General features: G+C 41.6%; 1 protein-coding gene across 1 annotated transcript in view; it reads left to right on the top strand.

The window, feature by feature from the left end:
- Nucleotides 1-2,647: 2,647 nt before the first annotated feature.
- The window catches only part of UBAP1L (ubiquitin associated protein 1 like), a 38,118-nt gene continuing 15,791 nt past the window's right edge, over nucleotides 2,648-24,974 (top strand). Inside the window, exons 1-4 of the mRNA XM_043987743.1 lie at nucleotides 2,648-2,728; nucleotides 11,464-11,714; nucleotides 23,121-23,449; nucleotides 23,507-23,816. Of these exons, the coding sequence (XP_043843678.1) occupies nucleotides 11,595-11,714; nucleotides 23,121-23,449; nucleotides 23,507-23,816 (759 nt within the window). The 5' untranslated portion in view covers nucleotides 2,648-2,728; nucleotides 11,464-11,594. The remainder of the gene's footprint in view (nucleotides 2,729-11,463; nucleotides 11,715-23,120; nucleotides 23,450-23,506; nucleotides 23,817-24,974) is intronic.

The raw sequence follows: 24,974 nt of genomic DNA, 5'->3' as shown, positions 1-24,974 counted from the left end.
GCATTTTATTTTTTAAATTAAGGCTTTTCTCAGTTGTTTGACATGCACAAAAATGATTGTTTTATAATTGTGTGGTGATTAAAATAATTTTGAGAGACAAAGTTTTGGGGTAAATTATAATTAATTTTATCAATCACGGTCAGCAGATGGTTGAACAAAAAAGGCTCCTTATCTTCTCATTCTGTCTAAAAAAGACTGCATGGCTACTTGTTTAGGTTCTTATGCTTTTGGACAAGAGGTGGTCCATCAAACAGCAATCATTTCTAATTGGTTAACACAATGGGAGGTGGGCTATATTAAAATAAAGGACTGAGAGTGATGTGTCATCCTTGGGCAGAGAAACTATCTCTATACCCAGATCACCTCCAGCCTTGGGCTATTTATTCAAATAATGTATGCCCCATCCAATCCTGAGCAGAACAAAATAGCTGTCCCATCAGGATGGAGTCCCAGTCCAATCTCCTTATCAGCAATGTTTGCAAGAGACTGAAATTTGAAAATCAAGACTTTGGAAGAAGGGGAGAACTCAGGATCTCCCCATATTGCTGGTTAATAATCATTTCTCTCAATTGTGAAGGCAACAGTAATTCTTCAGAAAACTTGGTCCTCTGATTGCAATTTTTGTCTACCCTTTGACAAGAGTGAAATAGAGCATTTGCCAGCCTCAAACCTATAGGTAAATATTACTACCAACCTTGAAAATCCTTGAGACAAAAGTTTTATCTGATTTAAGGAATATAGACCATTTCTACATTTTACCCCTCTAATTCAACAAACAGTTACAAGCATCTGCCAACAGAGCACAAGCTCTGGCAAGTCCAACCAAACAGTCTGATTATGATCTCCATAATGGATTCCATGTCTTTTGTTCAGGGACTAGTCTTGCCCAATTTTGGAAATGTTTCTCACCAGGTCAGCCACAGGATGATGAAAATGTTCAGCCACAGAAACTTGGAGACAGGATAAATTATAGAAGAATCGTGATTTTCATCAGTGGAGGAAGTGTCTCTCTAGATGAAATCCTTGACCTATGAAATATTGAAGTTTTAAGAAATATCCAGAGAAGGGGCAGCTAGGTGGCACAGTGGATAGAGCACTGGCCCTGGAGTCAGGAGTACCTGAGTTCAAATCTGGCCTCAGACACTTAACACTTACTAGCTGTGTGACCCTGGGCAAGTCACAACCCTAATTGTCTCACTAAAAGAAAAAGAAATGTCCAGAGCACTACATAAGGCACTGGGAGAATAGAAAGTTAGGGAAGACACAGTCTCTTCTTTTGTTGAACTTATAGTCTGGTAGCAGAATGACACAGAGAACCAGACATATCAGGGATTGGCAAACCATGACCCAAGGGCCAAATCTGGCTCTATGTGTCTCTGTAAGGCCAGTCAGTGAGCTAAGAATGGTTTGTTTGGGTTTTTTTTTTTGCTAACTCCTGCTCTATAGCAGGACTTCTTAAACTTTTTCCACTCACCACCCTTTTTCACTAGAGAAATCTTTACGCGACCCCAGGTATATAGGTATATAAAATAGATATATATAATCTTGTACTGTTGCCAATTTTTTTGTGCCCTCCACATTCAGTTACTCAACCCCATGTGGCATCACAACCACAGCTTAAGAAGCTAGGCTTTATATGATGAGTACATTAGGATCTAGGGCTAGAAGGGACCTCAGAGGCTCCTTAGCCCAACCCACCCATTTTACAAGCTTGGAGACATTCAGTGACTTGATCAAGATGACAGCTAATAGTATCAAGAAATTTGAACCCAAGTTCTCTGATTCTAGAGCCAGTGCTTTGTTTTCCGATCCATTCTGTCTCCTAAAAGGTGAAAAACCAATGTAAAGTTTGAAGTGGAGAAGGGTTACCCAAGGGGCATGTTAAGAAAGACTTCAGGGGCAGCTAGGTGGTGCGGTGGATAAAGCATTGGCCCTCGATTCAGGAGGACCTGAGTTCAAATCCAGCCTCAGACACTTGACACTAGCTGTGTGACCCTGGGCAAGTCACTTAACCCTCATTGCCCTGGGGGGGAAAAAAAAGACTTCAGAGATGTCAAAGAAGTGGTGTTTGAATTGTGCTTTAAAGGGTGGAAAGGAACTTAATAGGCAAAGAGGAAAGGAAGATGTTTTGAACATAGAGAATTATGAACAAAGAAAGTAAGGAGGAAATCATGTTTGTTATGTCTGGAACTTTTCAGTACAATGTTAGGGAATATATAATTCATTTCCCGTTTATTACACATCAAATTCGTAGGCCATAATGCCCATAAATTGAAACTGGGTTATTTTGACAATAGGTATAATCAGCATTGTAGACATTTGATTTGTCCAATGCCATATTGTATCTCTATATCGAAGTTATTTTATATGTGGGTTGTTTTTTTTCCTCACTACAGAAAGGGCATCTGAGTTGAGACATGTTGGCGCTTACTTTAGATACAATAATCTAGTGAACAGATTTATGGAAGACTAAATGATAGAATATGATTACATAAATACAGTGTCAGGGGATGTTCAGCCTAGTAACCAGGATTATGCTGTGAGAGGATTTGCTACTATAAACCAGAGTGTGATCCCTGTGATCTAAAGCCATTCACTGTGCTGAGCCTACGTCAGTGCCTCCGCATGTAAGAACACAAGGAAGATCAACGTGTCATGACCATCTGGGCAGCTTTACTATTCCGTCCACTCCTATGAGAAGAAGGAAGCTACCCTGTACCCTTGCAAGGTAAGCACCAAAGTGTGTATGGAATATTGGCATTAAATATGATCCATGAGGCACGTATTGTATATGGATGAAATTGGTATTTTATGCTTGTGTTTAAGGAAACAGGCACTATATTACAAGCTTTGGAGGGAGGAATACCATAAATCATATTCCTCTTTTCAAAATATACATCTATAAATAGATATTTTAATTTAGCACTGACAACTTATTCCAGGATAATGAATGGTAAGTTAACTTTAGTTGTCCACAAAGTGATTTTCCAACTTGGCCCAACCTAACCCCACCACATAGAATTTTTTTCCAAAATGGATTCTGTGTAGAGAAAAAGTTCATGACCAAACAAATTATGGAGAGGTTCACACGAGATAAAATGGACAATTTTTATTACAAAAAAAAAAATTAGTTTCTGAACAAAGAAAGCTAGTGCAGTTAAAATTCAAGGAGAAAGAAACTGGGGGGAAATATTTGCTACAAGTTTCTCTGATAAAAGTCTCATTTCTAAGAACTGAGTAAAATTTATAAGAATAAGAGTCATTCCCAAACTGATAAATGGTCAAAGGATATGACTAATCAGGGTGTTTTTTTAAAAAATAGGTAGTTTTAAGAAGAAATAAAGCTTAAAAGTAGCCATATGAAAAAATGCTCTAAATCACTAATAATTAGAGAAATGCAAATTAAAACAATTAAAACCTTACACTTACCAAATTGATTATTGACAGTAAAGGAAAATGGCATGCTGGGAAGGTTGTGGGAAAACAGGTACTTGACTATTAATGAAGGTGTGAACCATCAATTGGAACAAGTTTTATAGTATATGTATGTGATGAAGTACAATTATTGTGCTGTAAGAAATAATGAAGGAGATGGTTTCTGAGAAACATGGGAAAACTTATATGAACTGATACAAAGTGAAGTAAACAAAACAAGAAGAAAAATTTATATAATAACAATATTGTAAAGACAATATTGAAAGACTTAGGAAATCTGAACATAAGGACTAACCACAATTCCAGAGAACTTATAATGAAACATGCTGCCCACCTCGAGGTAGGGAGGTAATGGACTCAGAGTACAGATTACACCATATTGGGGGGGGGTGAGGGGCACAGGGTTGGGGGGAAACATGGCTAATATAGGAATTTTATTTGCTTGACTACACATATTTGTAATTTGTTTTGTTTTTCTGACCTTGATTGGGGGAGGCAGAGAAAGGAGTTCAGAACATGAATTTAGAATAAAAACAGGTTGGGAGTGGGTGGGAGCCCTGTATGATTTAACTTTTTTTAGAGGCAGAATCGTGTTCTTGCTGACTATTCAGATTCTTGGGCATGGACAAGGCCTTTGATTCAGTTGGCATTAATCATGGAGCACCTACTGTGCAGAACCAAAGCTGTTTTTTTGTTTTGTTTTGTTTTGTTTTAGTGAGGCAATTGGGGTTAAGTGACTTGCCCAGGGTCACAAAGCTAGTAAGTGTTAAGTGTCTGAGGCCGGATTTGAACTCAGGTACTCCTGACTCCAGGGCTGGTGCTCTATCCACTGGGCCACCTAGCTGCCCCGAACCAAAGCTGTTTTAATCAAATATCAGATATTTAGAGACTACACTGATGTTAGTAATTGTGGGGATGGGGGAGACAAAGGTGGAGAAGGGGAGTTAGGACTGATGATTCTGCTACAGTTTCCATTCCTGAAAGGATTTCTCTCCAGACCAAAAAGGAAACATGTCTCAACACTTGGCTTTCCAACAGTCAACTTTGCGAGATAGTCTCAACAGAGCCTTGAGCTATAACAGACATCACCTAAAATAGAATTTGGAACTTAAAGTAAGGCAAATTCATCATAGCAAGTCTCCAAACAAACCCAGATCACTACATTTCCTATGCCTGTGTGGTAACTTAGGAGTTTGCTTCCTGGCTCTGCCTTTAGTTTCCTTTCCATTCCCACTCTATCACCCCAGTCCAGACCTTTGTTAGTTGTGACTAGACACTAGACAGTTGTAGTAATAGCTCAATTTGCCAAACGTTTATTAAATTCTTGCTAGGAATGAGATGCTGAGTTAGGCACTCAGGATCCATAGGAAGAGAAAAATGAAACAAACCGCACCTTCAAGGTCCCTGCCTCTAGTCTTCCCCCATCCCCAATCCATCCTACACATTGGTCCTCTGTAAGATTCGACTTCAAATATTTTGTGTGTATATCACAAATCAATACAAAAGCCTGCAGTAGCTGCCCATTAAGTAAGAGGATAAAGTAGAAACTCCTTGGCCTGGCTTTCACAGTCCTCCACAATTTGACCTCTCCCACTTTATTCCCCTTGTGTCACCTGTTACAGCCAAACTAATACTCCTTGTCCCCAAAGCAGAGGGTGTTGTTATAGTGCCTCTCATTGCCCTGGATTGTGATGACTTGCTTCCTCTCCACTTAACTAAATCCTAGCTGTCCTACCTGAGGGCAGCCAGGAGGCACAGTGGATAGAGCACCAGGATTGGAGTCAGGAAGACTCTTCCTGAGTTCAAAACTAGCCTCAGACACTAGCTGTGTGACCCCAGGCAAGTCATTTAACCCTGTTTGCTGCAGTTTCCTCATCTGTAAGATGAGCTGGAGAAGGAAAAGGCAAACCAGTTCAGAATCTTTGTCAAGAAAACCCCAAATTGGGTCACGAAGAGTCAAAAGCTACTGAATAACCTGTCCTTTAAGTCTTAATTTGAGTCCTACTATGAGACCTCCTACAACTGTTCAAACTCACAGGGCTCTTCCCCAAGTAGGGACGATATTAAATTTCTTATTCTTATCACTATTACCATTATTATTGTTGTCTTCCTCCATTAGTTTTTGAGGACAAGGACTGTTTTATTTGTGTCCCCAGCACTTAGCACAGTAATGGCACATAGCCATTAAATAAATGTTTATCATACTGTAGAACCCCATTTTTGTACCACTCATTTGGCACTCAGTTTATGCTGTCTCCTATTGTTTGGCTCTTTGGGATGTGTTTGGCCTCAACAATTAGATGATTATAAAATCCTTGAACTCAGGTGCTGCCTCATTTCTGTGTATTCCCTCCTCCTCCCCACTCATCGCACACACAGCAACTCAAATAGTGCCTTAGACATAATTGATCCCCCCATAGGTTTGTTGATGATGATTTACATCCAAACATTGGACTAGGCTCTTTGCTCCTCTGTTCTTCATCCTCTTGTCATCTGCCTATGGAGGGGGCAACAGAGACGTGCCACACAGCAGGACTGCAGTGAATAGAGCCAGGGCAGAGTTGACAGTTAAGAGGTTTAGCCAGATGGCCTTATGCTACCTTTCCAGGCTGGGATTACCCTATTTCCCACATGGAATGATGTCATCATTTGGGTAAGAGGATGCTTGGAGCTGTTGGTCCAGAAGTGATGGGGGATTTATGCTAATCCGTTACACAGTAATGCAAGCCTTCCCCCTCAGCCATCACCTCATTGAACCCTGTTTTGTTACAAAGAAAAACAGTTAATCAACTGACTGTGGCAAAGCATAATCGAAGATTATCAACAAATAACTAGTTTCATTTTACCAACAGATAGAGCAGTAGGTCCCATTTCCATAGCATTTTGAAGCTTACCAAGTCCTTGCAAGGATTGTTTCATGGGAATCATTGCATTTAATTTAGGAAGGGAAGGAACCTTGGGGACCCTCTAGACCTCTCTGCATGCAAACCCATAAAGGCCAGTTTTCTCGTCCTCTGGATGAAGGGAGAGCTCATTTTTCAAGCGAAGAAAATGAGACTTGAAGTGAAATGATTATAATCTGTCAGTAGAATCTTAAATTTTGTCCTTAAAAGGAAAAGAACCCGGGGAAGCTAGGTGGTGCAGTGGATAAAGCACTAGCCCTGGATTCAGGAGGACCTGAGTTCAAATCTGGCCTCAGACACTTGACACTTACTAGCTGTGTGACCCTGGGCAAGTCACTTAACCCTCACTGCCCCACCAAAAAAAAAAAAGGAAAAGAACCATGTTGTTTCTTGCTTTAGGGATGGACATACTGATGAACTGGTAAATGTTTAGCAACTAATTCACTGTGGGAAAAAAAAAAGATTTGCAGTAACTACATACACACTTTTAACTTTAATCTTCATTATTAACATTTCTACATAACTTTTTTAAGTCTAAAGAACCAACAAAACAATCAATTAAGCCATAGATTTGTAGAGTTTGCAGATTTCCAAGGCATAAATGTTCACATGGATATAACAATCAGCTAGGTGATGCAGTGGATAGAGGACAGCACCTGAAGTCGGGAAGACCTGAGTTCAAATCTGACCTCAGACACTTACTAGCTGTAATGACCCTGGACAAGTCACTTAACCCTGTTTGCCTCAGTTTCCTCACCTATAAAATGAGCTGGAAATGGAAATGTCAAAAAAACCCACACTCCAACATCTTTGCCAAGAAAACCCCAAATTGGATTCCGAAGAGTTAGACAGCACTAAATAACAGCAATCAACTACACATATACATTTATTTTGATATGTCTGGGGAACTTTTGCTCTGTTCCTGAATTCAGTTAAGGGTGAAATACTTAACAAGATGTGGAAAAACTATCTTGTTGAACCTTGATCTTGTTGCCCCAACATTCAAACACAAAGATACACCCCAGTTTTCCTCTGTTCTTTGAGATGAGCTCTCTATTCACCCTGAGACATCCTCTGAAGCCTCTGTTATTACTACATCTGAAAGCTTTGGAAGACCATCTCACAATGCTGGCTCTTTAGACACAGATCATCTGTGAGTTTAGCCAATGAGAAACATCCTGAGTGTATAAATATGTGAAATCTGGAAAGAAAAGGGAAGCAAGAGATGAAGTAATTTTGGTCCATAGTTACTGTCTCAAATAAAGAAATGCAATGATTGACACATCTCCCTCTGGGTAGGTCTAGTGTGTGCTATTCCTTAATCCCTTGTAGGATTCTTCATCCTTACTTCTACTATTTATCTCACAAAGCTCTGTCCTTTGCTATGCCTCTCCCTGGTACCAATAAAGAAAGTACCATGGACAGAAATTGGTGTGACCCTGGAATTTAGAGTAGTGGGCCATTTGCAGAGCAATTTATCACCAATTAATGATGAATGATATTAAATTGTTACTGTTTGAGGAATTCACACCTTACCTCCCTCTGCCCCAAGCATTTTGGTGCCATGGAAACTAGTTTCAATGAACCCATAGGAAGAGGCAAAGAAGGGGAGAAGATACCATAAAAGGATACCATGCAGGCAGCCTGAGTAGAGAGAGTATGGAAAATGAGGTGAGGGCCTTGTTGTTAACCACTGTCTTCTAATGGCTGGGTACTTTACACTCCTGATTAAGTGTACTTGAGTCCCTTGTCTTTATTTTTTTTTTTAAGCACCAGCGATAGCAATAACAACTCAACCAACAAGCACTTATTGTCTCTTCTATCCCAATTATGTTTTCTTCTCTCCCCATGCCTTTCTGAGTTATTGCCTCCAGTTTCTTAGTCTCAGAAGCAAGATGCCCCCCCAAAAAAAAACCCTAACGCTGGATCCAAATATGACTACTCTGATTTGTCTCTATTGTGTTATTTAAAATCTAAATTGGGGGGGGGGGCAGCTAGGTGGTGCAGTGGATAAAGCACTGACCTTGGATTCAGGAGTACCTGGGTTCAAATCCAGCCTCAGACACTTGAAACTTACTAGCTGTGTGACCCTGGACAAGTCACTTAACCCCCATTACCCCACAAAAAAAAATCTAAATTGTGAGTTCTAATCTGCCCCGCCCAGTCTTGGGGGAAAGCTGGCTAAAATCACTGATAAATTCAACAAGAGTTTAGGCTTTTAAAGATTTATTAAAATATATATTATAAGTTAGTGAAGAGAGAGAGATTGAGAACAGATTCCTTATAGCATGGAAATCCTAGCTCAGATCTAATTCAGTATAGCCAGAGAGAAAGAAAGCAATTTCCTTTCCTAGCAGCCCACGTGAAATTTCTCACCACCTGGGGTCCGTAGTTTCAATAGGAAACAGCTGTGTGGCCTCTCAGCAGTCTCCTCCCAGAAGCTCACTGACAGGAAAAGACAAGCTCCCCTCAGCAAGCGTTCCTTTTTCTACTTTTACTTTCCCTCCCCCAAAAGGGAAGTCCTTCAAGTTGGATGTAGAGAGTGGTTCCCCTGCTGACATCAGCAGCATATGTTACTCAGTGCAGGCCAGGTGTGGCCCATATTCAATCATCCCTAGCTAGTTTCCCAAACCATACGATCATTCAGGTGGGACCCCTGGGTGTCTGCCAAACTCCATTATTTTATCACATTCCCCGCCCCACTTTGTTTCTTTGAGGAACATGGAGTGTTTCCTCGATGAAACACTCTATCATGGGGGCAGTTCTGATTATGCAAGGTGCTCTGCTAGACACTACACCTTAATTGTGTAGCAAGTCTCTCTTCACTGATTCAGCATCTAGGAAGATTAGTTTTGTTCTGTTTCATGGCTAATTATCTGGCCAAAATGTTCCCTTTTTCACAAGGAAGACCAATTGACAGGGTGTGGCTAACTCATTGGAATCTTTCACTACTTCTCAAAGAGCATCCTCTACTATGATAATGTTTTTAATGTACAAAAGACAACATTTACATTTAACTAAATTTGGACATAAAACAGATTACCCCCTGGCTTCTGGGGGCCAAGTGAAATAAAATATATTTAACAGATTTTGTTGTTGTTGTTAAGTTGTTTGAGTCATGTCTGACTCTTAGTGACCCCATTAGGGGTTTTCTTGGCAAAGATATTGAAGTGTTTTTTTTGACATTTCCATTTTCGGCTCATTTTATAAGGTGAGGAAACTGAAGTAAACAGGGTGAAGTGACTTGCCTAGGGTCACACAGCTAGTAAGTGTCTGAGTTTATATTTGAACTCAGGTCTTCCTGACTCCAGGCCCAGTGCTCTTTCCACTGTGCCAACTAGCTGCCCTTCATTGTCAGAGATATAGATAATACAAAATCTGATTCTTTGACCTGTAACAACAGAATCTTGATTGTTGTAACACTATAGAGTGACCTGCTTATCTTACAGGGTTATTGTGAAGAAAATGCTTTGTAAATGTGAGTCATTATTACCACAAGTCATGGTTCTTTTTTTTGTTTGTTTTTTTTTTGGTGAGACAATTGGGGTTAAGTGACTTGCCCAGGGTTACACAGATAGTAAGTGTTAAGTGTCTGAGGCCACATTTGAACCCAGGTCCTCCTGAATCCAGGGCCGGTGCTCTATCTACTGCACCACCTAGCTGCCCCCACAAGTCATGGTTCTGCCACTAGTTGACTCTGTAACCTTATCTCTGAGGGCCTCAATGACCTCAACTGTGAAAATTATGGCATTAGAGTAAATAACCTCTAAAATTCCTTCTAGCTCTTAACACATTATATAATCAAGGGTAAGAAATCCCATACAGGAAGCATTTCAGTAGCTTCCATGGGGAAAGGGCTTGAACAAGGGGCATGGCTGAACATGAGAGGGTGTGAAGCTGTCATTTATCATCCAGGGAGAGCTCCAAGCTTGAAGCTTTTCTAAGCAGTGCCACCATTATATTTAATTCAGGATCAATAGGCACCTTTAAAGACAGTGAAGCTCTTTGAAATAATATAATAAAGTTATTGTAATAGCTAATATTTATATAGTGCTTACTAATTGCCAGGCACTGTGCTAAGTGATTTACAATTATCCCATTTGATCAACACAAGAAGGCTGAGGGGGATGGGGTAGGAGCTATTATCCCCATTTTATAGAAGAAGAGACAGAGAGCGACTTGCTTAGAACCATAAGACTAGTAAGTATCTGAGGTCAGATCTCCTGACTCCAGGCCCAGCGCTCTATCCACTACACCCTCTGTGTGTAATGTCCTATGCTAGATTCTATGGAGGTGAGGGTTACAGAAGTAGAATTAAACATGATCCCTGCTCTCAAGTGGCTGACAGTCTAGTTGGAGAGAGAGAGAGACAGACAGACAGAGAGAGAGAGAGAGAGAGAGAGAGAGAGAGTGAGCATAAACACTTAAAAAGGTAAATAGCAACCTAAGCTCTAAGAAGGTTCAAAACAGCAGGAAAAGGGATAATCAAGACTGTGTTTTCTAAACTTTAAAGAAGGGCAACAGACAAGAAGTACTGAATAGATGAGAAAAAGGGCACCACGGGCACAGGCATTTGGGCAGAGGACAATGGACCTTGAAGGACACAATAGGATTCTAGTAGATAGGTAGTAGTAGGGAAAGCTTCCCATCTGGAAGAAATAGCATGAACAGAAGTTGGAAAGAAGAGTGCAAAGTGTGTTTAGCTACTTAATAAACCAGTTTGGCAGAAGAGAGTCAGAACAGAAGTTTGGGGATGATAAGACTAGAAAAATAGACAGGGGAGGGGGCAGCTAGGTGGCACAGTGGATAAAGCACCGGCCCTGGATTCAGGAGGACCTGAGTTCAAATCCGGCCTCAGACACTTGACACTTGCTGGCTGTGTGACCCTGGGCAGGTCACTTAACCCTCATTGCCCTGCCAAAAAAAAAAAAAAAAAGATAGGCTGGGGGGCCAGCCAGCTGTTGGAGTGAATAGAGCACCCAGCCTGGAGTTAGAAAAGCCTAAATTCAAATCCATCCTCACTTTGCTTAGCTGTAAAACGGGGCTAATAATAGCAACGGTTTGTAGTATTGTTGTTGGCAACATAATCACTGGGTTGTTTGTTTGTTTTTCCTTCCTTGGGCAGTGCCAGCCTCTTCACCTTTTTTCCTTCCTGGGTCTTCCTCCAATCTGCAGTGAGCTGTTCAGAGCCTAGGTCAAGGATTCTAGACTCCTTTGATCATCCTTGAACTGCTGAACGGCCGAGTGGGGCTCAGGATGAGTTACCTGGATGGAGTCCCTTTCAGGGTTTCCAAAAGTTTTATGGTAGAATGGGAACCAACCACAGTCTCCAACTTCTGTGTACCTGACTGCAGAGAGCTCCTGCTAGGCTCCATGGTGAGTATATCTGTACACCAGTTCCTTTTTAGCCTAGGCCCATGAGCCCTTGTAGTTGACGGAATGTTAGAGAATCCCAGCATACTGGTCTTTTGGAGAAGAGTCCACACTGGCAGAAGCTGACTGTGTATGTGTTCTTATGTGCATAGAGCAAAGATTTTTACCTGGTAATTTCATCCCTTTAAGGCTTGTATATTAAACTCATTGATTAAATTTAGAATTTTATTTTTCCCAAATTACATGTAAATACAAATTTTGACATCAATTTTTTAAAACTTTGTGTTTCAAAATATCTTTCTCCCTCCCTCACCCCACCAAGAAATCAAGCGATTCAATATAAGCTATACATGAGGAGTCAAGCAAAACATTTCCACATTAGCCAGGTTGTGAAAGAAAAAAGACGAAAACAAAACTTCAGATAAAAGAACTAACCAAAAAATTATGCTTCGATCTGTATTCAGACACCATCAGTTCTCTCTCTGTAGATGGACTGCATTTTTCATAAGACCTTCAGAGTTGTCTTGGATCAAAGCTCATAGATTAAAAACAAGGATTGTAGAGGTTACCCAGTCCAACTCCCCCCACTCCATCTCATTTTACAAATGAGGAAACTAAAGCCCTGAAGAAAGATGAAGACGAAGATTGTATTGTTGTTGAATCATTTCAGTCCTATCCAATTCTCTTCCTTATCCCATTTGGAGTTTTCTTAGCAAAGATACTGGAGCACTTTGCCATTTCCTTCTCCGGAACATTTTACAGACAAGAAACTGAAGCAACCAGGGTTAAGTGACTTGCCCAGGGTCACACAGCTAATATCTGAGGCCAGATTTAAACTCAGGTCCTCCTGACTCCAGGGCCACACAGTGCCACCTAACAGCCCTGAAGACCCAGGCACACAGGTATTAAGTGACAGTGCCGGTATGTACTGAATAGAGTGTTGAACTTGGAACAGGAAGATCTGAAAAGATCTCTCTGCCACTGCAGCCCCTTCCTCCAATTGGTAAATTCTTTCCAGAACCCCCACTTTAAGGAATTTCCTAGACCTGCCATACTCACTCCACTCCTCTCTCCTCTCCTCTCCTGACTCTCTTTCCTTCTCTGGCCCCTTCTTTTCACTTGCTTTTTATGTATTGTTTTCCCCCACTAGAATGTGAACTCCTTGAGGGCAGGGTCTACCTTTCTGTATGCTTGTATTCCTATTCCCAGCTGATGATGGTACAGGTGCCTGACAGGACTTGCTTAATAAATGCTTGTCATTAACTCAACCTTAGTTTCAGTCCTCTCAGATCCTTGAAAGCTGTGTGGCCCTCTCTGGGCCTCAGGGGGCTGAACTCATGACCCCTTGGGTCCCTGCCCACTCTAAATCTATGATTCTTCCAACCCAGAGGATTCAAACCCAGGGGCACTGACTCTGAATCCCTTCCCATTGTCCTATACTGGAATGAACTTGAGAAGAGAAACAAATCATTGGCTCACCTCTGGCAATAACTGGGTATCCACTGTGAATCACCTTAGAGCTGTATTAGATATCAATGTGCTGTTACAAGTCTTCACATTTCTTCTGGATGTTCCAGTTGTATCTTCTTAGTTCTTTTTTAAATAAGCTTTTATTGATTCCTTTTGGTTTTTTCTCTTTTTTTTTTTTTTAATTTGCAGAGCAATGAGGATTAAGTGACTTGCCCAGGGTCACACAGCTAGTTAGTGTCAAGTGTCTGAGGCCAGATTTGAACTCAGGTCCTCCTGAATCCAGGGCAGTGCTTTATCCACTGCGCCACCTAGCTGCCCCCTCCTTTTGGTTTTTTACACCCTCATCATTTCCCCCAGTATCTCTCCCCCTTCCCCTCCCACAAAGCCATCCCCTGTAACTAATAGCATTCTTCCTCATTCAGCCTCTGGCAGATGCTATTCTCAGTCCTCAGGCACTCAGGGTGCCAAAAAGGTTCGCCAAGGCTCTGTTTTCTGTGTCTTACATCCCCTTCCCTAGTTGACACATGATAATTCCTGTATGGATTTTAAAATTTTATTTAATTTTTAAAATTTGTTTTAAACCATGGATTCAATAAGACCAGCAACACTTAATCCAATTCATTCATCCACCAAGCATTTATTAATCCCTGACTATGCACCAGGTGGACAGCTAAGTGGCACAGTGAATACCTGGGCAAGTCACTTAACCCTCTTTGCCTCAGTTTCCTCATGTGTAAAATGAGCTGGAGAAGGAAATGGCAAACCACTCCAGTATCTTTTTTTTGGTGGGGCAATGAGGGTTACTCCAGTATCTTTGCCAAGAAAAGCCCAAAAGGGGTCATGAAAGTGACTAAACAACAACAAAACATGTACCAGGTATTATGTGAGGGACTAGAGATTACAAAGACAAAAAACAAAACAATTCTCTCCCTCAAAGAACTTATATTCAAATAGGGGAAAGCAACACAGAGAAGCCAATACAAAATATGTCCAGAGTAAATACAATTTTGATTTTGATTTTGATTTTGATTTTCCTTTTTGCAAGAAGGCAGACAGATAGCACTGGAGCCCAGGAGGGGATCAGGACAGGCTGTGTAAAGGATAGAGTGAGCTGATCCGGGATGTAAGTTAGGCATTCTAAGTAGTGGAGGAGAGGACAGAGGCACTTTTCCAACATGGGAGCCAGCCTGAAGAAAGGCATATGGTCGGGAGATGGTATGCTGTGTAGAATAACATTGTCGGGGGGCAGCTAGGTGGCGCAGTGGATAGAGCACTGGCTCTGGAGTCAGGAGGACCTGAATTCAAATCTGGCCTCAGACACTTGACACTTACTAGCTGTGTGACTCTGGGCAAGTCACTTAACCCTCATTGCCCTGCAAAAAACCAAAAAACAAAAACAAAAAAAGAATAACATTGTCGGTCCCCATTTCTGAAACTAGCATTTTGAGAGGTAGAAGGGATCTTAGAGGTGCATTTAGTGCACCTCCATATTTTACAGTTCAAGAAACTGAGGCCCTTTGTTTTTCATGATTCAAGGAACTTCTGGATGAGAACAGTTTTGTTTGTGGAGGCATCGAATCCCAGCTCTGCTACTTATTACCTGTGTGACCTTGGACAAGGTCTTCACCGTACTTCTGTGAAACTGGGCCTCAGTTCTCTTATCTGTAAAAATAAAGTGGTGAGACTAAATAACCTGGCTAGCTTTAAGGGTGGGGTACATAGCCCTCTATGTGCTACAATTTTGATGTAGCTCTGCCCATTACCTCTTCCTCACCAATATGGTAAATCATTGACAAGCCATTGTTGGAGACAATGCAGAAAGTCCCCATTCAGATTCAACTGTGTGACCTAAAATGGGGAAGACATTAATCCAAGGTTGGATTACGTTAAGACCCTCCTGATCTTTGTACCTCTGGGAATCTCTCAAGGTAAATTCCCTTTGGCAGGAAGAAGCTGTTTACTTTCTGGACTCTGTTTTCCCCAGAATTCTCCCAACTCTGTTGCAGTTACTAGATTTGAGAAGCAGGGCAGAGCATCAGAGTCAAAGGTCCTGGCTTTGAAACCTGAATTCTAGTCTCTCTGTGACTTTAAAAGCAAATCCCTTTAAATCTCTGGGTCTATTTTCCTCTTCTGGAAAATGGAGAGGTTCGGCTAGTAATCTTTTTGTTGTTGGTTTTTTGTGGGACAATGAGGGTTAAGTGACTTGCCCAGGGTCACACAGCTAGTGTCAAGTGTCTGAGGTCAGATTTGAACTCAGGTCCTCCTGAATCCAGGGCTGGTGCTCTATCCACTGCGCCACCTAGCTGCCCCCTCAACTAGTAATCTTTTACACACATTCCAGCTCTAACATTCTATAGAAATCTTCTGTGACTGGAACAGGCTGTATGGCATTTGCTGAACCACAAGGGGGAGCCTTTGTCCTATGCCTTGCACATCACTGGGCTTGGTCTCATCTCCCATTGAGAGCTACTCTTCTGAACTCCCTTGAGAATTTTATCCTGGGCATAGAATAAGCCTTCGGGAATCAATCAATCATTCGATCAACAAGTAGTTATTAAGCACCTGAAACCATGCCAGAAATTGGGCTGGACGCTAGGGATTCAGAGCCAAAAGTGCCCTCAAGTTGTTTACCCTGTTCTCTTCCCTCCCCAAATAAAACCCCCTTGGGCTGACTTCCGGTCGTTGTCGTCGTCATCATCATCGCTGGTATTTCCATTAGTGCTTTAAGATTTGCAAAGCACTTTGAAAATATCTTGATTTATCCTCCCTTTGGAAGGTTGTTCACCCATTTCATTCATGTCTTCTTTGTGACCTCATTTTATTTCTTTATTTGTTGTTGTTTTTTAGTGAGGCAATTGGGGTTAAGTGACTTGCCCAGGGTCACACAGCTAGTAAGTGTTAAGTGCCTGAGGGTGGATTTTGAACTCAGGTCCTCCTGAATCTAGGGCCAGTGCTTTATCCACTGCGCCACCTAGCTGCCCCTGTGACCTCATTTAAAATGTGACAGGGTTGAAGGAGTCATCTGTGACTTTAAAAAAATCTCTGGGGGGCAGTTAGGTGGTGCAGTGGATAAAGCACCGGCTCTAGATTCAGGAGGACCTGAATTCAAATGGGGCCTCAGACACTTGACACTTACTAGCTGTGTGACCCTGGGCAAGTTACTTAACCCTCATTGCCCTGCAAAAAAGAAAGAAAGAAAGAAAGAAAGAAAGAAAGAAAGAAAGAAAGAAAGAAAGAAAGAAAGAAAGAAAGAAAGAAAGAAAGAAAGAAAGAAAGAAAGAAAGGAAGAAAGAAAGAAAGAAAGAAAGAAAAAGCTTACAAAACAAAACAAAACAAAATCTCTGGCAAAGATACTGGGGTGATTTTCCATTTCCTTTTCTAGCTCATTTTATAGGTGAGGAAACTGAGGCAAACAGGGTTAAGTGACTTGCCCCAGGGTCACACAGTTAGTGTCTCAGCCCATATTTGAACTCAGGAAGATGAGTCTTCCTGACTCCAAACTTGGCACTCTCTCCATTGCTATTATTATCCCCATTTTACAGATGAAGAAACTGAAGCAGACAGAAGTTAAGTGACTTTCCCAGGGTCACACAGCTAGTAAGTGTGTGAGGCTGGATTTGAATTTAGATCATCCTGATTTCCAATCCAGGATCTATCCATTGTACTACCTGGTTGCCTTCAAGTTTTCCTTTGGCAATTATTCATTCATTCATTTTTGTGAGTTTTATCGACACCTTTTATATCACGGTAATTTTCTGAGAAAGCTTGCCCCACCCCTACTACAGTTTTGAACCCCCAGTCAGCAAAAACAACAAACCCAGTGACCATCTATCTATCTGAGACTATATGGGGCATTCTGGTGCTATCATCCCCTACCTCTCCACGGGGAAGAGGAAGATATGCTTCATTATCCAGTGTCTTTTTTTTTTAATTATAAAAGTATTTTATTTTCCGGTTACATGTAGAGATAGTTTTCAACATTTGTTTTTATAAGATTTCTAGTTTTGAATTTTCTCCCTCCCTCCCCTCTCTCCCCCCTCCCCAAGACAGCAAGTAATCTGATCTAGATTATATATGTACAATCACATTAAACATATTTCTGCATTAGTCTTGCTGTGAAAGAAGAATCAGAGCAAAAAGGAATAACCTCAAAAAAGAAAAACAGCCCCCAAACCAAAAGAAATAGTATGGTTCAATCTTTATCCATATTCCACAGTTCCTTTTTTCTGGATTTGGAGAGCATTTTCCATGATGAGCCCTTTGGAACTATCTTGTACCGTTGTATTGCTGAGAAGAATCAAGTCTATCACAGTTGATCAACACATAATGTTGATGATACCATGTACAATGCTCTCCTGGTTCTGCTCATCTTACTCTTCATTATCTAGTGTCTTGAACCAAGATTGGTCGTTACAATTGTTCAGATTTCATCTGCATTCATTTGAACCGGATTACAGTTATGTAGAAATGTATGGGGGATGGAGGGGGTGGGGAGGAGAAGGGGGAAGGCATAGATAGACACCCTGCTAAGAGTGCTCAAAGTCACTCCCTGACCCAACCTCACCTGAGGGGGGCAGTATTACATTGCCTTTCTGAGATACCAATCAATCTTGTCAACAGAAGAGGATGGAAAATTGGTGGTCTGTCCTCCATGAATTTGTTGCTAAATCCATCCCAAAGTTTAGCTTTTTGGCAACAGAAACAGTGTCCCCAGTGATGTAGCAGTGTCTCTGAGAGTCTTCCAATATCTTGCCCTCTGGAAGAAAGCAACTGCCATGTTATGGGTAGAAAAGAAAACACCTTTTGTCCAGACAGAGGTCAGTGTCCTCAGATGGACCTCAGATTTCATTCTGTAGGAAAAGGGGAAGGTGTTCTTTCGAAGAAAGGTACTTTGAAAGACTGGCCTTACTCTAGATGGAAGATGACTTAACAAACATTCCATGGCCCCAAATCTCCTGAAACTGATACCTGGAATTCCACTATTATTGATTCATTCCTTTGTGTTAAGCTTCTTCTGGTTTGTCATTCTGGGATGAGTATTATATAAAGTCTCTGATCCTTTAATCGGACTGATTTTTTTCAAATAAGTTTTTACTGATGTCCTTTTTATATCGCCGTACTTTCCCCCAGTATTCCTTCTCCTCCCTCTCCTAAAGAACCATCTCATCTAACAAATAATATTTTTTAAAGATGAGACAGAGACAGAGACAGAGAAAGGAAGGAAAAAAATCAACATAACTGATCAGTAGGCAAAAAAAATCTGGAAAAAAACACCACCAACACACACACACACACACACACACACACACACACACCCCTCTGCAAAGGGATGGGATGAGTCAATGAATTTAATATCTTTTCCCTTTCTGAAAGGAAGGAATGGGAAGCAGGAACACAGTAAGTGTCTTATGGATTTAAGAACTAAAGGCAGTGGAGGAATGAAAGGAAGGAGAAGTGGAGCCTCCAAAGGCAAATTTCAGAAGATTCACACTAATAGTAATAATAGCATTTGGCATTTACATAGTACATTATATGCATTAATTCTTGCTCAGCAGTGTGGTACAGGAATCAGAAGATCTGGGTTCAAATTCCACCCTTCCCCCAAACCTCTTGCTTGCTTGCTTGGGCATCCTTTAATTTTGCTGGGCCTCACTTCCTTATCTGTAACATGACTGCCTTGAGCCAAATGATCTCTAGGGGCCTCTCCAGTCCTAGGGCTCTGATCCAGAAAGGAATCGAGGTTAGCTTTAATCTATGATCGATGAAGATTTTATTAACACCATGAGGAAACTGAAGCTGTAGGGGGAGGAGTGTGAAGAACAATGAATTTTAATTCAGTAGACCAAAATCCAAATCCATTTCCCCTATGCTTCATGCTACCTGTATGACCTTGGGCAAATCAATTAACCTCTATCTGCCTCAGTTTCTCCATCTGTAAAATGAGGATAAATTTCTAAGGTCCAGCAAAGCACTGGTACATAGTAGGCACTCAAATGGTGTTTTTTTTAATAGTATTTTTTCCAATTACATGTAAAGATCATTTTTAAACATTCATTTACAAAAATTTTGAGTTCCACTTTTTCCCCTCCCTAAAAAGGTAAGAATTTTAAATAGGTTATATATGTTCAATCAGGTAAAACATATTTCCATATTAGTCATGTTGTGAAAGAAGTAACAAAAGAAAAAAACCACAAAAAAAGAAATAAATGTTTATTGACTGACTGTGACTTGCTTAGGTCATATAGAGCCAGAATTCTAATCTGAGTATAGTGTTTTGTTTTGTTTTGAACTCAATTTTATTTTCTAATCTGAGTCTTCTGATTCTGAATCCAGTGGTCTTTTCATTTCACCACAATGCCCCAAACTTGTTCTGGTCTTTTGAAATTCCCTTTCACATTTGATTGTGCTCCCACCTAAAGGAAACTGCCAACTTTACTCATACCCAGAACATGCGTATGAAAGTTTCAGTTAACATTCTGGAAGCAGAGAGGAGCATGGGAGCAGAGGAGTCCTTGATCTTCTCTGCTTTACTCCCATAATTATGAGAAAGACAGGTCAGTGACTTCCTTGAGCATGAACCCCATTAGCCATCCAGCCATTGCTGTGGACTCTTTCTCAGAATAATAATAATAATAATAATAATAATAATAATAATAATAATAATAAATGTGTAAAGCAAAACACACAGGATTGCAAAGGAAACAATTATATTGAAATTATTTCACTTGTTGAAATTATTATACTTATATCAAAATAATTTCATTTATTGAAATTATTATATTTATTATATCGAAATTATTTGACTTGAAATTATAATTGACATTTCAATCATATTGAAATTAATTAGTTACCCTACCTCCCATTTTTTTAAACAATTCACAGACCTCAAGTTAAGAACCCTTGTATTAGAGAGATCTGCAGGACCCCAGCCAAATGGGTGGTCTAGGGGGCATCCATAAGAACAATTCAGCTCAAAAGAAAGAAAGAGGGTCTGGGGCCCAGACAGGAAAAAAGTCTTCTTCTCTTGGGACCTTGAAGACCCAGAGAGTGAGTCCATCGTTTATTTAGGACTAGACTAACAAGGCAGTAACACTGCAATAGCCAAGCCCTTCTCTAGACGGAAAAGGAATGTGCCAAGAGGGAACCTTGGAAGCCCCTGGCTAATGCTCCAAACCTGTACCAAGTAGTAGTAGTAGTAGTAGTAGTAGTAGTAGTAGTAGTAGTAGTAGTAGTAGTAGTAGTAGTAGTAGTAGTAGGCCTCCACCAGTCGCAGACAACCATGGATCAGAGCCTTGAAGAGCCACAGGCCACAGTGTGGCTGTGCAGTCCGATACGGGAGTCCTGAGTGACTTATAACTGGTAACTACCGCATCCCGTGTTGTATCTACCCCATGAGGAGTAGCTGGAGTGTCCTCTCCAGGGCGCTGGCCTGGGTGGATCAATTGGAAAACAAGCTGTTGCCCGTGCAGCAGGTTTTCCCTCTCTGTGACATTGGTGGATCCAAAGGAGAGGCAGAGCCAATACAGTTTGGCACCAGTGCCACCGCAGGAGTTGCCAGAGGGATGTGATGTCCACCATCCAACTGTCTAAGGGACTCAGGGTTAAGTCCTGAAGCCTTTCCCATATATGGGTATAGCCAAAAGGCAGCGGAGGTTTAAAATCAGGGTTTCCTTCCCCTAGGCGGGTTGCCTGCCAAGGCTAAGGAGCCCCACCTGCCCAAAGCAACTGGTTTTAAGGCGCCAGTGACTCGCCTTCACCCCTTCTCCTGTTAGTGGAAATAGTTCTGCCACGAGAAGGCCAGGAGTTGGGCTTCGGTTGTCAGAGGCTATTTGAGACGCACACTATTGGAGCATTTTATAGAGAGTGGGAGCTTATCCACACTCCCACCCCGGCATGACAAACCTTTGGAACCAAACCTGTACCAAGAAAACTCAGTAAAATGAAGCTGTGGGTAAGGTTTTATCTAAGCTGTGTATCATCCAAATTTCAAACTTTCCTCACATTGTAGTAAAGTGTAGTCAGGCACCTGAACTGACTGTGAGTTAGGTATACAGTAGAGGAAGGGATGTCATCTCTGGAGAGGAGAGAATGAGGAAAGGCTGTGGACCAAGCGTCATAGCCTTCAGGAGAAAAATCCCTGCCCCCCCTTTTTTTTGGTGAGGCAATTGGGCTTAAGTGACTTGCCCAGAGTCACACAGCTAGTAAGTGTTAAGTATCTGAGGCTGGATTTGAACTCAGGTACTCCTGACTCCAGGGCCGGTGCTCTATCCATTGTGCCACCTATCTGCCCTGCTGCCCCCCCCCCCCTTTTTAACCCTTGAATAGTAACATTGAAGAGGGGTGGCTAGGGGATGCAGTGGATAGAGAACTGAGCTTAGAGTCAGGAAGACCTGAGTTCAAATCCAACCTCAGAAATGTCCTGGCTATGTGATCTTAGGCAAGTCACTTCTTTTTTCTTAAAGTCACTTCTGTTTGCTACTGGAAAAGGAAATGGCAAACCACTCCAGGATTTTTGCCATGGACAGAGGTCCTTGGGCTCACGAAGAGTTAGACATGACTGAAATGACTGAACAACAACGAAAGTTAACACTGGAAGGTTGTAAACAGGGGCAGAAACTTAAGTTTGAGGGCAAGCTTTGGTATGTTCCTTGTTTCATGAGGGACTGATTTCATACAAACCTATAGAACAAATAATGAGATGTTTTGGCAGTAGAGGACCTAGCTTCAAATTATCAATCTGCCAATTCTTACCTGGGTAACCTTAGGAAAATCAATTGACTTCTCTAGATTTCCATTCCTCATCTGTAAAATTTGAGCTTTGGGTGAAATTACCTCTAGTATCCCTTCCAACTCTAAATCTTTGAATCTATGTTTCCATGTGTATCTTCCTGTCTGAGTCTCTTTGTGTATGAATCTATTTCTCTTTTTTCTGTGTGTCCCTCTCAGAGTGGCCCCCACGCATCAATAGTGTGTGTCTCCCTTTGTGTTGTTGGGGTTTTTTGGTCTCTGTTGTACTCCTTTTACCCTGCCCACCTCAAACTTCACCCTTGTCTTCTCTTTCCTAACTTGGCTATAATTAGAGTGTGAGGCTGTTGTCTTTTAACATTTTGTAAAAATAGAATTCTGTGTTCCCTGTTCTTAATCTTAAAAGTAAGTGAATGTATTATTTTCTATTTCTCTTTCTCTCAAAAGGAAAAAGCTGCAAACAGCCTAACTAAATTACTTTGCTTATTATTTTTGCTTATGTAGTTCATTTACTTTCTTTCTTCATTTCTTTCTCTCTCTTTCTTCCTTCCTTCCTTCCTTTCTTTCTTTCTCTTTCTTTTCTTTCTTTCTTTTTTGTCTATTAGTCCCCTATTGTGCCTGGGATATTGGGGGAGGAGGAGAGGAAGAGGAAAGAAAGAGGAGAAATATAGTATGTACACACATACATACAAAATACCCTAATGGGCACAGAACTTGCAATTTTTAGAGGGGATATGAATGCAGGTGATGCTGAAACACCCCCTCCCTCCAAAAAACCCCAGAACATCTCTGTACTTTTGACCTAAACCATACCACCTTACAAAAGACCTGCCTTTTGTTGTTCAGTCATTTCAGTTGTGCCTGACTCTTCTTGACCCCATTTGGGATTTTCTTGGCAAAGATACTGGTTTGCCATTTCTGGACATTTGAAATTTCCAGATGAGGAAAATGAGATAAAAACCACAATTAAGTGACTTGCCCAGGGTCACACAGCTAGTAAGTATCTGAGGCCAGATTTTAACTCAGGAAGATGTTTCCCTGACTCCAGGGTCAGCACTCTACCCCATGTACCACCCAGCTACCCTAAAAGAACTTTCTTGGGGGAAGTAACGGGGAGGATTAAAAATATTTGAAATAACTTTGTTTTGGGAGACCTTGAATACTGGATCTCATTCTTGCTTTTTCCTTCCATAGCATGATTTTTCCCTGGAGAGAAAGGTGCTTTACTGGTTGGAGGCTGCAACAAGACAGGAAATGACTTGGAGTAATGAGGCCCCTGGCATGGCCACTGCACCTCCATGTTGGCTCCTTTTGGTCGACTCATTGGATGCATCCAGTATGGCCAAAGCTGAGAAACAAGAGGACAGAGAGAGGAACTCCACTCAACCTGGGAGTAGGAACTGTGGGAAGGATGGATTCACTGAGGAGGAGGAGGGAGAGAAGGAGGAGGAGGAAGAAAATGAGGAGGAAGATGATGAAGACACTTCTTCAACTAGTGAGGATGATAGTAGCCCCAAGGAGATGTCATCTCCCAGCTCTCCCTGCGGCCCCAGGCCACACCTTGAGAAAGACTGTGCTAGCTCCCCAGGGTCACCGAGTCTAGGCCATCGGAGGAGGTCTCTGGACATTTTCCACAATGTGAAGAATGAGTTGCAGGGTGTTGGAAGAAGGTTATCATTGCTGGTGCCTCCACTGAGCCGGGCTGCTTCTCCCGAGCGCAGACTGGCTGCCAAATCATTGGCTCTCTACCACCGCTTCAGGAATAACAGGACCATGACCTCCACAGCACCTGTCCCTGACATGCTTCCCCAGAGCCCCCCACCAATGCCACCAAGACCATCCACAGCTGGCTCTATTCCTCCTATCCGTCATCACAAACCCACGGTCCCTGTAAGGCTAGGAGTTGTGGGCTCAGATAAAATATCCATAAAACCTTTCTCAGCAGTGCCTTTGACTATCTCATGAACCTTCCCCCTCCCCCCCCCCAAAAAAAAACCCTCACAAGCTTTAATCTAGTCAGAGAGAGAGAGGAGATAAATGGAGTTGACTGACAAATCCTGGGGCTTCCCAGAAGCAGGGGCTTTCTCTGCATTGGCCAGTGCCAGGTCTAATCTATCAGCCAAGCAGGAAACATTCATTGAACAAATTCAGTTCAAAAAATATTTATTAAGTGACTGCTATGAGCCAGAAAATGTTCTGAGTGCCAGAAGCGCTGGAGGGTAGGGAGGGATGTAGCATTTATGCATATATACAAGACACCCTAATGGGTATAGAACTTAAAATTGTCTCTGCATATAAAAACTCAGGTGTCAGAGAAAGAAGACAAACACATGAAAAAAGGAATAGAGGCAGCTAGGTGGTGCAGTGGATAAAGCAGCAGCCCTGGATTCAGGAGGACCTGAGTTCAAATCCAGCCTCAGACACTTGACACTTACTAGCTGTGTGACCCTGGGCAAGTCACTTAACCCTCACTGCCCTGCAACAACAACAACAACAACAAACCAACAACCCCCCCCACCACCAAAAAACAAATAAAAAATAAAAAAGGAATAGCAAGAAGATAATGCAGAAGAGGTCACAAAGTAGCACACAGTGATTGCCAAATGGGTGGTACAGACAAGAGAGAAGAGCATTGGGTTGTAGGAGGAGGGCCTGGGTTCAAATTCCATCCCTGCCCATCTATTTCCCATGTGACCTTGGTCAAAGCATTTAAACTCTCTGAACCTGTTTCCTTATTTATAAAAAGGGAGTATTGAACTAGATGTACGGAAGGGTCCTCCCAGCTATCTCTAAGTCTATGATCTGGGAAGTCTTCATAGAGGAGGTGGGTTATAAAGGATAAATAGGTTGGGAATAAGGAACAGTGACAGAGACAGAAGCAGCCTTTCCTACTAATAACCAAACTGTCAGCAAGCATATATTAAGTATCTAACAGGTGCCAGACACACATTTCACAAATATTGTGTTTTAAAACCATACAATACTATAGGGGGTTGTTGATTTGTTTCACTCATGTCCATCTCTCTGTGATCCCATTTGGAGTTTTCT

The sequence above is a fragment of the Dromiciops gliroides genome, chromosome 2, assembly GCF_019393635.1.
Source record: "Dromiciops gliroides isolate mDroGli1 chromosome 2, mDroGli1.pri, whole genome shotgun sequence".
NCBI lineage: Eukaryota > Metazoa > Chordata > Mammalia > Microbiotheria > Microbiotheriidae > Dromiciops > Dromiciops gliroides.
The sequence above is the reverse complement of the archived record's forward strand: the minus strand, read 5'-3'. Positions and strand labels throughout refer to the sequence as shown.